Source organism: Microchirus variegatus (genome assembly GCF_963457635.1).
Source record: "Microchirus variegatus genome assembly, chromosome: 6".
In the NCBI taxonomy this organism is placed as follows: domain Eukaryota; kingdom Metazoa; phylum Chordata; class Actinopteri; order Pleuronectiformes; family Soleidae; genus Microchirus; species Microchirus variegatus.
Window position 1 is genome coordinate 28,971,134 of NC_139807.1, and position 14,046 is coordinate 28,985,179.

The following is a 14,046-nucleotide window of genomic DNA, read 5'->3' on the forward strand; positions in this document are numbered from 1 at the left end:
ATCTGAACACGAGGCAAACAAATGCTTCAAAATGTTTTATTTGTAATCATCAGCTCATATTAAAGGTCATGTTTTCAATGTATCAGGTTGAATTTGTGATTATTCACAGATAGTGTGATCGTATGAAGAAGGGCTGAAAAACAGCTTTGACCTCATCTATAACTATGTCTATAAACTATATATTTGATCTCAACCTCATTTGGATTCAGGATTTTTAAAAACAGTTGTTAACCTATGGCCTTGGCTAAGGTTTGAGAGCTAACTCTAGTTTTTTATAATGATTTATTTGTGTCTCTGCCACAAAAGAGCAACACAAATAAAACAAACCAAGTATCAGATACAGTTAATGAAAAAGGGATATATTTGAATAATTTGTTGATTGTACACTTCATATAATATTCAAAAATTAGCAACACTGTCATATTTTGGTGATTTGCAAAATCTTTTAATCAAAGAATAACGGTAATTACCTTCCTGTTAATCAACTGATGATGTTCTTACTCTGTTCAAGCTGTGATTAACTATTATGAACTTTATAAACCGCTGTTGAACAGCATCATCTTATGATTTATTTAATTATAACAGCGACAGAGTGTTTTGACACAAACGGCTTTTAGGGTTCGAGTTTTTCAAAGTCAAGAAAATATATGTTTTATTATCAATTATTCTGTTGATCATAAATTGTCAGTAAAATTAAGTGATTATCAGTGTTTCCTAAATCTCAAAATGATTCAAAATAGATGCAGTGCTCTGTCAAAAAGAAGCACATACAGCAGAAAATAATGACATTTAAAGGTAGAGATTGTAATATTCAAGAGGCTTTAAAGAGCCTTAGAATAAGTCATTTATATGTAATCTGGCAAAATACACATGACATGCTTTCTGGTCTGTGAAGGCCACCGTAGTTCTTTGACATTGGTTGGGTAAGTGTGAATGGATGACTTATCTTTTTATTAAAATCTGCATTCTCACCATTAGATGTCACTAAATCTTACACATTGGACGGTCATTGAAGGATATTTTATATTCCTATATTTTAATTACATAAAAATCTGCCGAGCACAGAGGTCGATCTACTATAACTTGAAATAATTCACACACAACAGCATCAATAACCACGTCAGCGGCCGTGATCCTGTACAATTAAATATGCTCCCAGGATTAAATCTGCTGGCAGGATTGGTAATTGGAAATCCCACATTTAGGGGCCGTCCACAGGGAAATGGGTTTAGGTGAATTTGGTTACTTTTTTTGTTGTTTTAGGGTCTGAAATTTTATTTTTGGAAAACACCTCCCAGAGTGGAAAAATCTCAAAACGCCGGCCTCACATTTCCGTGTAGGCAGAGGCTACGATACTTGAGGAAAGCGATGACGTCATTCGTTGTCTTGTGTTTGGCGATTGTTTGACAGTTTTACCTTTAACTACTCACTAAAGTCAGTGTGAAAGGACATTAGATATCACGAGAACACGTCCTCTCTTTAGAGATTTCACACACGGGGGAGAAAGAAAAGTGTTGAATCGTAAAATAAAGAGAGGAGAAAACAAAACCTATTTTTACTTGAATAAACCAAACAGATCAGTGATTGCCCCACACACACACACACACACACACACACACACACACACACACACACACACACACACACACACACACACACACACACAGACAGCTGCACTGAACATCCACAGCTCGTCTGTGACTCTGTTTATGTTCGCTGTGTGTGTGTCTGTGTGTGTGTGTGTGTGTGTGTGTGTGTGTGTGTGTGTGTGTGTGCCTGCAGTCAATACAGTTGGATAGATCTCACTTGTGTGGCAGAATTGTGCATTTCTTTCTCTGAAAGTTTAAGTTTATGACAGAGAGTCGGTCGATTTTAGCTTTTAAAAAAAATAAATTTTAAAAAAGTTGCAAAATATTCACACGGAAACGTCCCTTGCTTTCAAAAGCAAAAAAATGTAAGCCCTGTTGTTGAAAATGACAAAATATTAGATGGACTATATTTCGTAATGATAAAGAATTATTCCTTATTCCGAGATACTTTTTATTTTTGAGACTAAAGTCAGCTCACTGTCAAAGTGCATCAGGGCAAATGGATCATTTCCTGAATTTCAAAATTTAATTAAAATTATTCCTTAAGAGGTTTGCAAATATTTTCAACAGATCCTTGTTCAGGGCCATGCTGACTATTATGATGGTAAATTTCAAGTCATTCAGAGATACTTTTTGTTTTTGAGACTAAAGTCAGCTCACTCAGGAAAATGATCCAAGTATTTTACATTCTAAACATGATCTAAATATCAGCAACAACAACAAGACACCTACTGTATCTGCGTCCCCATTAAGAGCAGCTAGATCTAGCGGAGTCCGTCCCTGTCTGTCAGGTTGGTTCAGGTCTGCACCTGCGTCCACCAGCAGCTGCACGGCACTTTTCTGAGCCTTCAGACAGGCCAGGCTTAGAGCGGTCAGACCCTCGTGATCAGCAGAGGACAAAGAAGCACCTGGAAGCAAACAAAACAACACAAACTACATTCACAGTTCTACAGTTCAGACACATCCTTGGACATCATCTCACCCTTTGACGACAGGAGTTCCACAGTGCTGGTGTGGCCCTCGGAGGAGGCCAGCATCAGTGCAGTGCGGCCCTGCTTATCACAGACGTTGACGTCAGCACCATGTTTTAGCAACAATTCTGAGACCTGTAGAAGACGGAGAGGAACATTATTAGCAGATAAAATAGCAGCGCTAGAGAAACCAACGCCAAGTCTGTCGAGACAGTTCAAGATCAAGATTTTGACCAAACTTTTGTCAACATAATCAACAAGGAATTGATCATACGTGTGATCATAATGTTGACATGATCCTGTTAACTTTCAGGTGACGGAGACACAATCTACAGAGAACTAGTCCAAGGATGGTTAATAACAAACATTATAGTCAACAGGAACTTGGAGAGGACAACTTATTGTCGGACCTGTTGATTACACTCTTAGAAATAAGGGTTCCAAAAGGGTTCTTCTACAAGGGCTGAGGTTCTACCTCGAACCATTTGCCTTTTCCTGAAAAAAGGGTTTTTCAAGGGTTCTTGGTAACACTAATGGTTCCAGTAAGAACCATTTTGATCCAGAGAACCCTTTAAAATCCCTTTCCTGAATAAAGGGTTTTAAAAGAGTTCTTGGTGGAAGCCTCCAAAAGGGTTCTACCTGGAGCCAAAAAGGGTTCTCCTATAAGGACAAGCCGAAGAACCTCATATGGTTCTACTTAGAACTTTTATTTCTAAGAGTGTACTAATAAAGTGTCAACAACAGAGGCCTGAACAAATTATGGTCTTGATCTATGAACATTTTATTCTACACTCTTAGAAATAAAAAGTGCTAAGTAGAACCATATGAGGTTCTTCGGCTTGTCCTTATAGGAGAACCCTTTTTGGCTCCAGGTAGAACCCTTTTGGAGGCTTCCACCAAGAACCCTTTTAAAACCCTTTATTCAGGAAAGGGATTTTAAAGGGTTCTCTGGATCAAAATGGTTCTTACTGGAACCATGAGTGTTACCAAGAACCCTTGAAAAACAAATGGTTCCAGGTAGAACCTCAGCCCTTGTAGAAGAACACTTTTGGAACCCTTATTTCTAAGAGTGTACCGACTGAGGAGAACATCTTAGTTTCTCAGAGATCTGCGCAAATATCACACACTAATCACATTTCAAAGTGTTTTTGGTATGAATGAGAATAATAATGTCAAATTACCATTCCCTCTGATATCGCTAATCATTACATATTTATTCATTTATTCCCAAATAAAATAGTGCAGTAAAACAGTGAATCAATCTTTGTAAACAGTAAGCAGACGCTTCCACACCTGTGTGTGTCCATGTTTGGTGGCACTGAGCAGTGGGACCATCCCTCTGCGGTTGGCGATCTCCAGCCCTGCCCCCCGCTCCAGCAGGAACGCACACACCTCCAGCCTCCCTCTGCCTGCTGCTGCGCTCAGCACTGACAGAGACGAGCCGACGAGGCGGAGGAGAATATGTAATTGACACATGCGGGAGAGAGAGAAGGAGAAGCAGCCGTGAGAAGCAGAGAGAGAATAAAAAAAAATGTAATTTCCATAATCTAGTTGACAGCAATACAGGTGTTGGTGTAGCTCCTTATATCTGTTTATCTGTGTTAATCCAAACCCAGAGCTGCAGATCTTTAACGACGAGCTAATCAAACACTGTTATTTCCAACTATCTGTGCATTGGTCATTTTTTATCGCAAAGTCCTTCAGCTAATTGAGCAGCTGGGGACGCAGAGAAACATATTGTTGTCATTTAATAACCTCCGACGACTGTGAGAAATAACAGTCCTGTTGTTTTGTTTAAGGTGACTTTGTGCATAATTGTGTGTCGTGAGGCTGGTGCTTTCAGTATACATCCTGAAAATAATCTTATTAAAAGACAATCTTCTGTGGCTGTAATAACCAGGATGCATTGCTGTCTTGTCGTAATTGTGATCTCACATATTGTAGAAATCCCTGGTTCGGTAATCAGACTTTAACACACGTATCCCTGACTGATGGTTTTATCTGTGCAAATGGACTGTAATCCAATGATAATAACACTAAACATAAGCATTAAACGGAGCCCCGACGCTGCATCACACAAGCATAAACATTTTATGCTGTGACACTGTGTCTCAGCCCTGATGGTGAATGTAACAGAATTACACTCTAATGGCGCAGCGGGCCACAGATACAGGCTTTGTCCAACATGCTTTCAGGAGATGGAGCTAACAGAATCCTGCGAGCTTCACCATCGCATCTGTGGTCCAGGTAAAAGTATTACAACTGAATAACAGATGTTTTTACATGCTACAAATGTGACTGGACACAATTTCCTGTGTGATTTATGCAATTCTCCTTTTCTATGAAACACTGTAACCTACAGAAGTGTACGGAAGAGCATCAGGGCCACATGTAAAAACAATAAATCAGCTTGAATTATGACTTCAATCTCAGAATGTATTTTATATATATATATATATATATATATATATGTGTGTGTGTGTGTCTGTGACTCTAATATTCTTCTATAACGCTTGGAAAACAAATTGGCTCTGTTTTTCTGAATTATATAATACATTATACACAAGAGTTTATTGTTACGACCATGTTTAAATATAGGTTTATTTTAAGAACAATTGTGTTAACAATAAACTCTTCCATTATAATGTGACACTGATCTGTTTTCGTTTTGTTGATGTGGCAGTAATGTGCTTCCATAGTAACCAGTGAGCAGGTGTCTATATATACACCGTACATCCACACGCTTTCACGCCGTACAGGTACGTTCACTGCTAAGTATGTATATTGATTGCACCGTGGAACAATGTGCCTGAAATGCAACCCCGACGCCCTTGATTGTGACTCTGGAAATCAACACTGATGGACAGAAAGAGGTGAGGGAGCTAAATTTATCAGACTTGATAGGAGAAATGCACCAGTTTCTCCCCAGAGAGAGTCGTGAGCGTCCATCTGCACTGCCAGCTGTTCATCTTTCAAGTCCAGCAAGCTCTTCACCACCTGCAGCAAAAGACAATTTTTTACACTCCTCTGTGCTGCGGTCTCGCTGTTTTCACAAAAACAAGAAACACCCACAGATTGACTGGAGCACACAGCGAGTGAATAGTCGATAAATCTTATAAATCTACATGAAAAGAAAGAAAGAACGATCCATACCTGTGTGTGTCCCATACTTGCTGCAGCAGTGACCACCTGCTGTGCAGCCTGTCTTTTCCCAGTCACGGTCTCATTACTGTTGTGCTGCTGTGGGTCAGTGAGATTCTCTGCTCCCCAATCCTGGCCCAGCAAGATGTTGATGATTTCTTCATGACCCTTCAGCGCAGCATGGACCAGCGCACACTGACCATTCTTATCAGTGTGGCCCACCTGGCAGTGACAGAGACAGAGAGAGGAGGGGGACATATGAAGACTTACAGCACTGCTCCTGGACACTGCCTGTAACATGCTGGCCTAGATCAGACCGGTTTATATCGGTCTCCTAGAATAGATCACCCAAAATGGTTGTGAGTGTGAAATAATGGTTGCTCAGGACGTTGGTGTAAAAGTACAGTGACACAGTGTTCTGACATGGAAATTACACAGACCACACGCTTCACACCCGAATGTGATTCTTTCTGTCCTTGCACAGAAAGGACAGAACACGTCCATGCACAGTTAAACCGAGCTGTGGTTGTCGCATAACTTGTCCTTGTCCCAGTATAAACCAGCACTGGTGGTTATTAAAGCTCCCATAGAACGGAAGTACCACTTAACGCTGTTTTTTAGGCGTGTATCTGCGATTACCTCGTTTATGAAGACATGAAGGTTTGAAACAAACGAATGCTGTGTTTTATTGTAATCTCGGGCTCAGCGAGATCTCTGAAAAAACCCGGTCTAGTTACGTAAACACCGGTTCTCCTGAACAGCAGATCCTCCTGCTCCGGGCACTAGTCTGGGCACATCCGGTTGCGTACATTGAACTGCAGAAGAAGAATAACTTCCGTTGTGGAGGTGTTTCATGAGCGACAGTGTCTTCTGACTCTGGGTCTGACTCCGGGTCAAAGTCATAAAGAGTGAAGAAGCTATTTTTAAACATTGTTAAAACAATGTTTTGATAATGAGTAGCAGTGCATCCACCGTTCCAGAGCGGGTGTGCTACTCTCAGGTATTGACCAATCACAAGACAGTTGGGAAGGCTCTAAGCTGGCTGGCCAATCACAACACAGTCTGTCTTTTGGGTGTGAGATTTTAGTCTGAAACACGACTGACGAGAGCTTCAGTGAGGAGAGATTTCTATCCACTCGTTTACAGCAACTAGGAGGTTTTAGACCATAAAAACAAGTTAATGTATGTAAGTAGACCTCCATAACTAACATATATGTGTGACAGGACCACTCTATGTGAGCTTTACATGAAGAGCGTCTGCCACAGTACACAGTGATGCAGCTGCTTCACAACAAGAAGTTTGCTGATTCTTATTTCCAGGTTAAAGCCTGAGGACGACGGGAACTATCGAACATGAATGCCGAGGCCAGATTGTGTCCAGCAGAATGTAAACATTTGTCATTTCATTTATCCCTAGTCTACTCCTTAATCACAGACACAGGGTGAAAGGTGAGGTCACAGCCTGGACAGGTTGCCAGTCCATCGCAGGGCAAACAAGGAAATGAACAACCGTTCAAGTTCATACCTTTGGTCAATTTAGGTCAATAACCAGGCTGCGAACTTAGCCACTACACCACAATAACAATAGCACCATTGTTAGCATCATGTCAACATACTGACCTTGGCTCCTTTCTTGCACAGCAAAGTGACGATGTCCATGTGTCCAGCAGTGGCGGCCAGGCACAGGGGCGTCATCCCGTTCTCGGCGCTCCCGTCCACAGGAGCCCACATTTCCAGCAACAGAGCCACCATATCCACATGTCCCAGGTGGGCATGAACCGCCAGGATAGGAGCACGTCCTACCACCTCTGTACACCAGGTCACACTGGCACCACCGAGCATCAACAGCCTGCTTACCTGCACGGTGAATATAATTGATATTTTATCTCTCTGTCTTTCAGGGGGTTTGATTGGTAGTTATGAACTCCAATACTCTGCAAATGTCTTTGTGTGTGTGTGTGTGTACATTTGTCCTGTATTTTCTGGTTGTATCTGAATAAAGAAACCTTCAAATAAAAATGGATGGTCATTAAAACGTTGCAACAGCAAATACAAGGCTCCAGTGGCAGCTTTAGACTTGTGCACACTCCTGTATGTAGGTCACCTTGATGTTTGGTGTATAAAGGTTCCTCAGGGAGGCCAGTGCAGCGGACAAACTGTCTGTGCTGTAGTTCACCCACATGGCCTGCAGAACGCTGGAGGACACACCTGTCTTCTTACTCAGACCCTGTGAGTGTTTGGGAGACAGCAGAAAGATGGAGAGAATTAAGGATGTGAGTGAGATTAAGCCTCTCCAAACAAGAGCTATGCTGCAGAATAGGAGTTTGTCCCATGACACAACCACTATGTACAGAGTGCGAGCCACTCGTAGTACCAGAAAAATATGAATTGTGCAGTGGGCGGTCATGTATACATGTTATGTATACAAGTTTTTCTAATGTGTGGGTGACGGTGGAAAAACCTTCAAGCCTTAGTTCTTATGTTTTGCTGTGAGCGCAGTCCCAGACCTCAGATAAGTAAACCAAAGAACCAAACAACATTGCGTTGTTTCATCTCCTGTACTTAGACTGAGGAGGACCACAAAAACATGAGTGAGTCATGTTTTGTCACACTTTGCCGACTGATAGGGCCTCCAGAGTCTCAAATTTAAATGATTAAAAAGTTGATTTTGCATAATATGTCCCCTTTAAGTGACTTAATTAGGGATGCACCGATTGCCATTTTTGGGGCCGATTCCGATTTCCGATTTTTCAAGAAGTTTGACCTGCCGATACCGATTTTAGCCGATTCCGGCTTTTTTAAACCACTTTTCAGCATACTGAAATATATATATTTTTGCATCTTTTCTCTTTAATAGAACATTTTAACATAGAAATACAATCAGTTCACATCCAATATCCAACTAAAAATACAAAACAAATCACTATAAAATAGAAGTATATACAAAAATACGCGATGCGGGTGCATTTGATCGGCTTATGAAAATCGGAATATTCTGACTGATCGGCCGGTCACCGATTTCGGCCGATCACTGGCCGATTAATCGGTGCATCCCTAGACTTAATGTGGCATGGTTGTTGATGTCAAACAGGCTGGTCTGAGTATTTCAGAAACTGCTGATCCACTGAGATTTTCACTCACAACCGTCCCCAGCGTTTACAGATAATGGTGTGGAAAAATAGAAAATATCCAGTGAGCAGCAGTTCTCTGGGAAAACATGTCTTTTTAATGTCAGAGGTCAGAGGAGAATGGACATGATGGTTTGAAATGATAGAAAGACAACAGTTACGCAAAGAACCACGACAACCAAGGTATGTAGAAGAATAAATGCATAGTAAATCAAACCTTAAAGCAGATGAGCTACAGCAGCAGAAATCCACACCAGCTGCTTTATAAGGTGTCCCCTGTGGCTAATAGTGTAACTGGTGACTGTATTTTACATATTAGTGCTCATATGCACTGTGCACAATGGTTTCCTGGTAAACACTCCAAATCAATACGAGCATGAATATGATCTGCTGATTCTTCATATAAATACAGCTGATAATTCAACATTATTTCAGTGCGCATGAGTTTTGTTTTTAATTTATAGTCTGTCTGAGGTTTGCCTTCAATTGACACATTTATTCTATCCAGGGTGGACCCCGCGTTTCGCTCTATGTCAGCTGGGATTGGCTCTTGCCCCCCGCGACCCTCATGTGGAGGAGAAAGCGGTAGAACATGAGTGAGAGTGACAGTCGTCTGCATGTACCTTCTGATTGGTTCATGTTGGGCACAATGACACGAAACAATGCTCCTTTCCCATGGTGTGGTGCCACTGTTGTTTGCCTAGCAGTACAAACAGTGACTTGTCTATCTGTCTTCTGATTGGCCAACAAGACTTTAGAGTTAAATTATATTACCACCTGTTGACTTGGCATGCTTCTGACAGAACTTAATACTATGTTTTTGTGTGTGGACAGGATTATTTTTGAAAATGGAGGAGCAAAACCTACATTTTCACTATGTGTGGACCAGGCTTTAAGGTGTTTCTGTGTAATAATATTCAGGAAAAGGACAATATCTTGTTCATGTGAAGGTACTGGGATTCAAGGAGATACAAAGGGTAGTTTAATCCATTCCATCCATCCATGTACTCCATGTCCTGTGAGTGTTATGAGTGGAGCTGGAGCCACCCTGGACAGGTCATCAGTCTATCACGGGACAAACAGCCAATTAACCTCAATTTGTATGTCTTTGGACAGAGCTGAGTTGTATGAGGTTTCAAACCGAGAACCTTCTTGCTGCAAAGCACCAGTGCTTACCACTGCGACACTGAGCCACCCAAAAACCTACATATACCAAGTTACGTACACAGACACCGTATCAGAGTTCATTTAACCTTGAATATGTGAGCCTTGAGGATGTGGTGTCCCAGTTCCATGGTTTGCTGCCGGTTCAGCTTTCCCTCCTGTCTGGAGAACATGAAGGCCAGGAGAGCATGGCCACTCCTGCAGACATGCATAGATACATATTTACTTGAATGTACCATTTTTAATATGCTTCTAAACACAAACTTGACCTGAAATACAAGCATCATGTGCTGAGCGACGTTTTTGACTCACCTGGGATCACAGAGGAAGTCCGTGCTCTCTCCATCTGCTCTCCAAACCAGCCACTCTCTGAAGGAAGGATGACACAGCATACGTGTGCCGTCCCTACGTCTAACCTACAAACACAAAAGACACAGAATGTCTTAAAGGACATACTTTTGCTGCTGAGTCAGTCAGTCAGAGTTTATCAAAGTCAAGGATCTTTGCCTGGTAGAGTGGATCCTTCCACTTAAGTTAAATAAACTCCAGCAATCCAAACTTTTTTTTATTTTAGTTAATTGCTCTTGGCGGCCCTCTAGTGGTCACGGGGCCCTAAGCAGTGGCTTAGTTCGCTTATGCCTTGGGCCGGCCCTGCTGGGAATGCATGATGGAACATTCTTAAAAATTCAGCAGTTCATGGATCTGTCCTTGACTTTGAAATACACAGTGTGTTGCAAACAGTAGGTGGTGTTCAGCACATTTGTAGAGGGAAATGGGAGAACAAAATGTAACCCCGGTTAGATTAATATAGAACTCAAAAATACCAGTTTACTTGAATGCATCATAATTTTCCGTATCGTAGTTTTCTCGTCTGGTAATGAATTTCCGGAGCTTGCCCTGAACGCATCACCTGCAGCGCTAGGTGTGTGCGAAGGTGCGCGACGAGAAACACCAGGAGGAAAAGAAAAGGCAGAATAACTTCATGCTGCTCTCAGGCTAGCACATGAAAAGAGAGTTTTCCATGAATATTGGTGAGAGATCTGCTGTTAGCATTGAACCACAATCGAATACCTGCCTCGAAGACGTCGGAGTCGGTTGTAAGAGAGGCTCCGTCGGAGTGTTTCTGAACTTCTAGGTGAGTTAGCTTAGCTCAAGTAGCACTATCATTGTAGCTCAATGCGTGACAAAAAAAATAAATAACCAGTCAGTCTAATAAATTCTTTCAATACTATGAATAAATAGGTCTTTACAATATATAATATATGTATTATATATATATATATATATATATGTATGTAGTACTTGTGGGACTGTTACAGTGTTGGGAGATTTGACAGCCATAACTGACAGCTGCGGTGTGGAGGCATCTTGTGTCAAAAAAAAGCTTGGAAAGTGCCGATTTTGTCAACATACCGGTCGCTGGCTTCCCAATTTAACGTATCCCGGCGAATTCCACATCCTTTTCGGGATTTTAACATCTTTTTTTCTTGATTTTCTTTCTCCCAACTATGCTTCTTCTCCTCGTTCACTTTCTGTTTGTTTACATTCGCGAAGCCATCAAAATGGCCGCCACGTCCCAGAATGCAACGCGGTGCCCAAGCCCTATAGTCGGTAAATGTTGTTTAATGATGTTTGAGATATGTTTTCATAGCATTACGACGATGTGATGGTTTTATATTGATTTATATGATGAGTGTTATGCACTTTATTTCCTCCAGGCCTGCTAATTAAGCCGCTAATAGCTAAGGGGCTATGCGCAGCTTACATACAGTGGCTGTTGCTGTAACTCCAGCTGCAAGTGATGCAGAGTAATGCCATTTAATGTATTTACCTTCAATGTGATGACAAAATGCTGTGAATTTTTCCCAATAGAAGTTTATAATTCATATGTTTAAAGTCGGACATGTACATGTTAATTCAATTCAATGCATATTTTTTATATCATCTGTTTAAAAGGGAATGATTTAATTCATGGTAACTTGCAATGCAATGCAAATTTATTTTTATTTTGAAACTAGAGTTGCACCAAACGATTATTTTCGTAATCGATTAATCTGTTGATTATTTTCTCGATTAATCAGTGAATCATTTGGTCCATAATGCTAAAAAACATTGATCAGTGTTTGTCAAACCTGGAAATGACGATGTTCTTAAATGTTTTGTTTTGTCCACAAACCAAAATGATTCAGTTTTAATGATTTCTATGTTATGTGGAGCAAAGAAACCAAGAAAATGTTCACATTTAAGAAGCTAAAACAATCAGAAATCTTGTTTTAATCATGAAAAAAGCCTCAAACCAATGATCAATTATCAAAAAAGTTGGCGATTAATTTAGTAATCGATTAATCGTTTCAGCTCTTTTTGAAACCAAAGACATTAGTGAAAAAATACATTTAAGAAGTGTGAATGTCTAATTTTCTGCATACTTGTGTGCAGACTGTTTTTTTTCTTTGAGGGACCATTCTGACTGTGCCATGTGAGGAACTGCCCCATCGTGGTCCAGGACTTCATTACCGCTGTGGATGCCTTCTGTGTCAGGACGTTGACATGTGGATGTTTTCCGTACCCGGAGGGAGGTAGGAACTTAAAACAAAAGGAAATCTACCTGATAGTCACCTTACTTATTATTTTACTACTTTTCTCCACCTGAGACTCTGGTTGTTTTTTGTTCTTGGCCAAGAATACGCAAATAATTGAACCTACATAAAAAAACTGAAGGTTGACAACCAAGATAACGAGTGAAGTGGTACCACATTTCTCTTTTTTTTTTCATTTTTTTTTTTCAATTTTTTGGGGGTATTGGAATATTTTATTTCCTTTGTTTTACATCCATTTTTGGTTGTTTAAATTGTTTTTGTGGTATAGTTGAGTTATTTATTTTACTTAAAAATATTCTTACTTTGAGAAAAGGGAAAATGAAACTGAATAAGATATTTTCTTAAAGATAATTTTATGTTTCATAAACCTGTGGTCCAGTGTGTTGTGTGGGTTGGAGGTCTTATTTGCTCTCTTACAGAGTCTGCTACTGCCAATCTCCTTCCCAAACCGAGTAAATCAGTGAGCGTGAATCAGAGTAAATCTGAACTGAAAGGTCCTAGGTCTAAGATACAAGCCTAGGTTCAGATCCATCCATCCATCCATCCATCCATTATCTACCGCTTTTCCTCCACCAGAGGGTCACGGGGGTGCTGTGCCTATCTCAGCAGACATTGGTTCAGATATTGTAGATATTATACTTGGGGTCAGCAGTATAGATCTCTTTTATAAGAGGGAGGGACACACATCCAGGTTTACAAAAACATAATTTGTATTGATGTGAATTGGGACAGCAGAAAAAACTAGTTGTTGGCCCATAAGGGACAGGATCGCAGAGATTTGCTTGGGTCCGTGTAATGTAAATTTCATCATCCGCACATTTCCAAGGTGTCCGTGCATGCTGACCATTATGTGGAGGAATGAGAGCGTGTGAACGTTATGCATCAACTGTCGTGCAGCACTTTTCACTCTAAAGAAACAATGAAGAACGTGGTAACCATGGAAACTTGAGGATTACCATGCTGGACTAGCATGAACCCTGTGGAAATGTGAGGAGGGTTTTCACAGACATGCAACGTAGAAAGTGATTTGGCCTTGAAAGAAACTTAAAAATGTCAATAACATCCTAACCGTTCCCTGTACTCGGATAATTTCAGCGGTTTACCGTGCTCTTCAGACAGCCTTTAAAAGTATAACACAAACGTCTGATCTGCTAAAATCTTATGCCTCATCTGTGTTTTTACACTCATAGACATAGGAAATCCATCCGTCCAGCTTCTACCGCATTATCCTCCACATGAGGGTTGTGGTGGGGCTGGAGCCAATCCCAGCTGACGTAGGGCAGAAGGCAGGGTTCACCCTGGACTGGTCACCAGCCCATTGTAAGGCTAACATATGGAGATGGATCCGAACTGGTGACCTTCTTTCCTTCTGTGAGGCAACAATGCTAGCAACTACACCCAAGACGGAGATAGGGGTTGAGAAAATCTAGTGTTAAAGAAAACGGCTGCATGGTAA

The 14,046-nt window shown here is 40.9% G+C and overlaps 1 protein-coding gene across 1 annotated transcript in view; it reads right to left on the minus strand.

Annotated features, from left to right (window-relative positions):
• LOC310928534 (protein TANC1-like) overlaps positions 1-14,046 on the minus strand; it is a gene marked incomplete at both ends in the record, with an annotated part of 63,200 nt that overhangs the window by 8,376 nt on the left and 40,778 nt on the right. Inside the window, 9 exons of the mRNA XM_083891101.1 lie at positions 2,322-2,497; positions 2,572-2,695; positions 3,854-3,987; positions 5,476-5,557; positions 5,714-5,923; positions 7,322-7,558; positions 7,806-7,928; positions 10,083-10,191; positions 10,306-10,409. Of these exons, the coding sequence (XP_083747227.1) occupies positions 2,322-2,497; positions 2,572-2,695; positions 3,854-3,987; positions 5,476-5,557; positions 5,714-5,923; positions 7,322-7,558; positions 7,806-7,928; positions 10,083-10,191; positions 10,306-10,409 (1,299 nt within the window). The remainder of the gene's footprint in view (positions 1-2,321; positions 2,498-2,571; positions 2,696-3,853; positions 3,988-5,475; positions 5,558-5,713; positions 5,924-7,321; positions 7,559-7,805; positions 7,929-10,082; positions 10,192-10,305; positions 10,410-14,046) is intronic.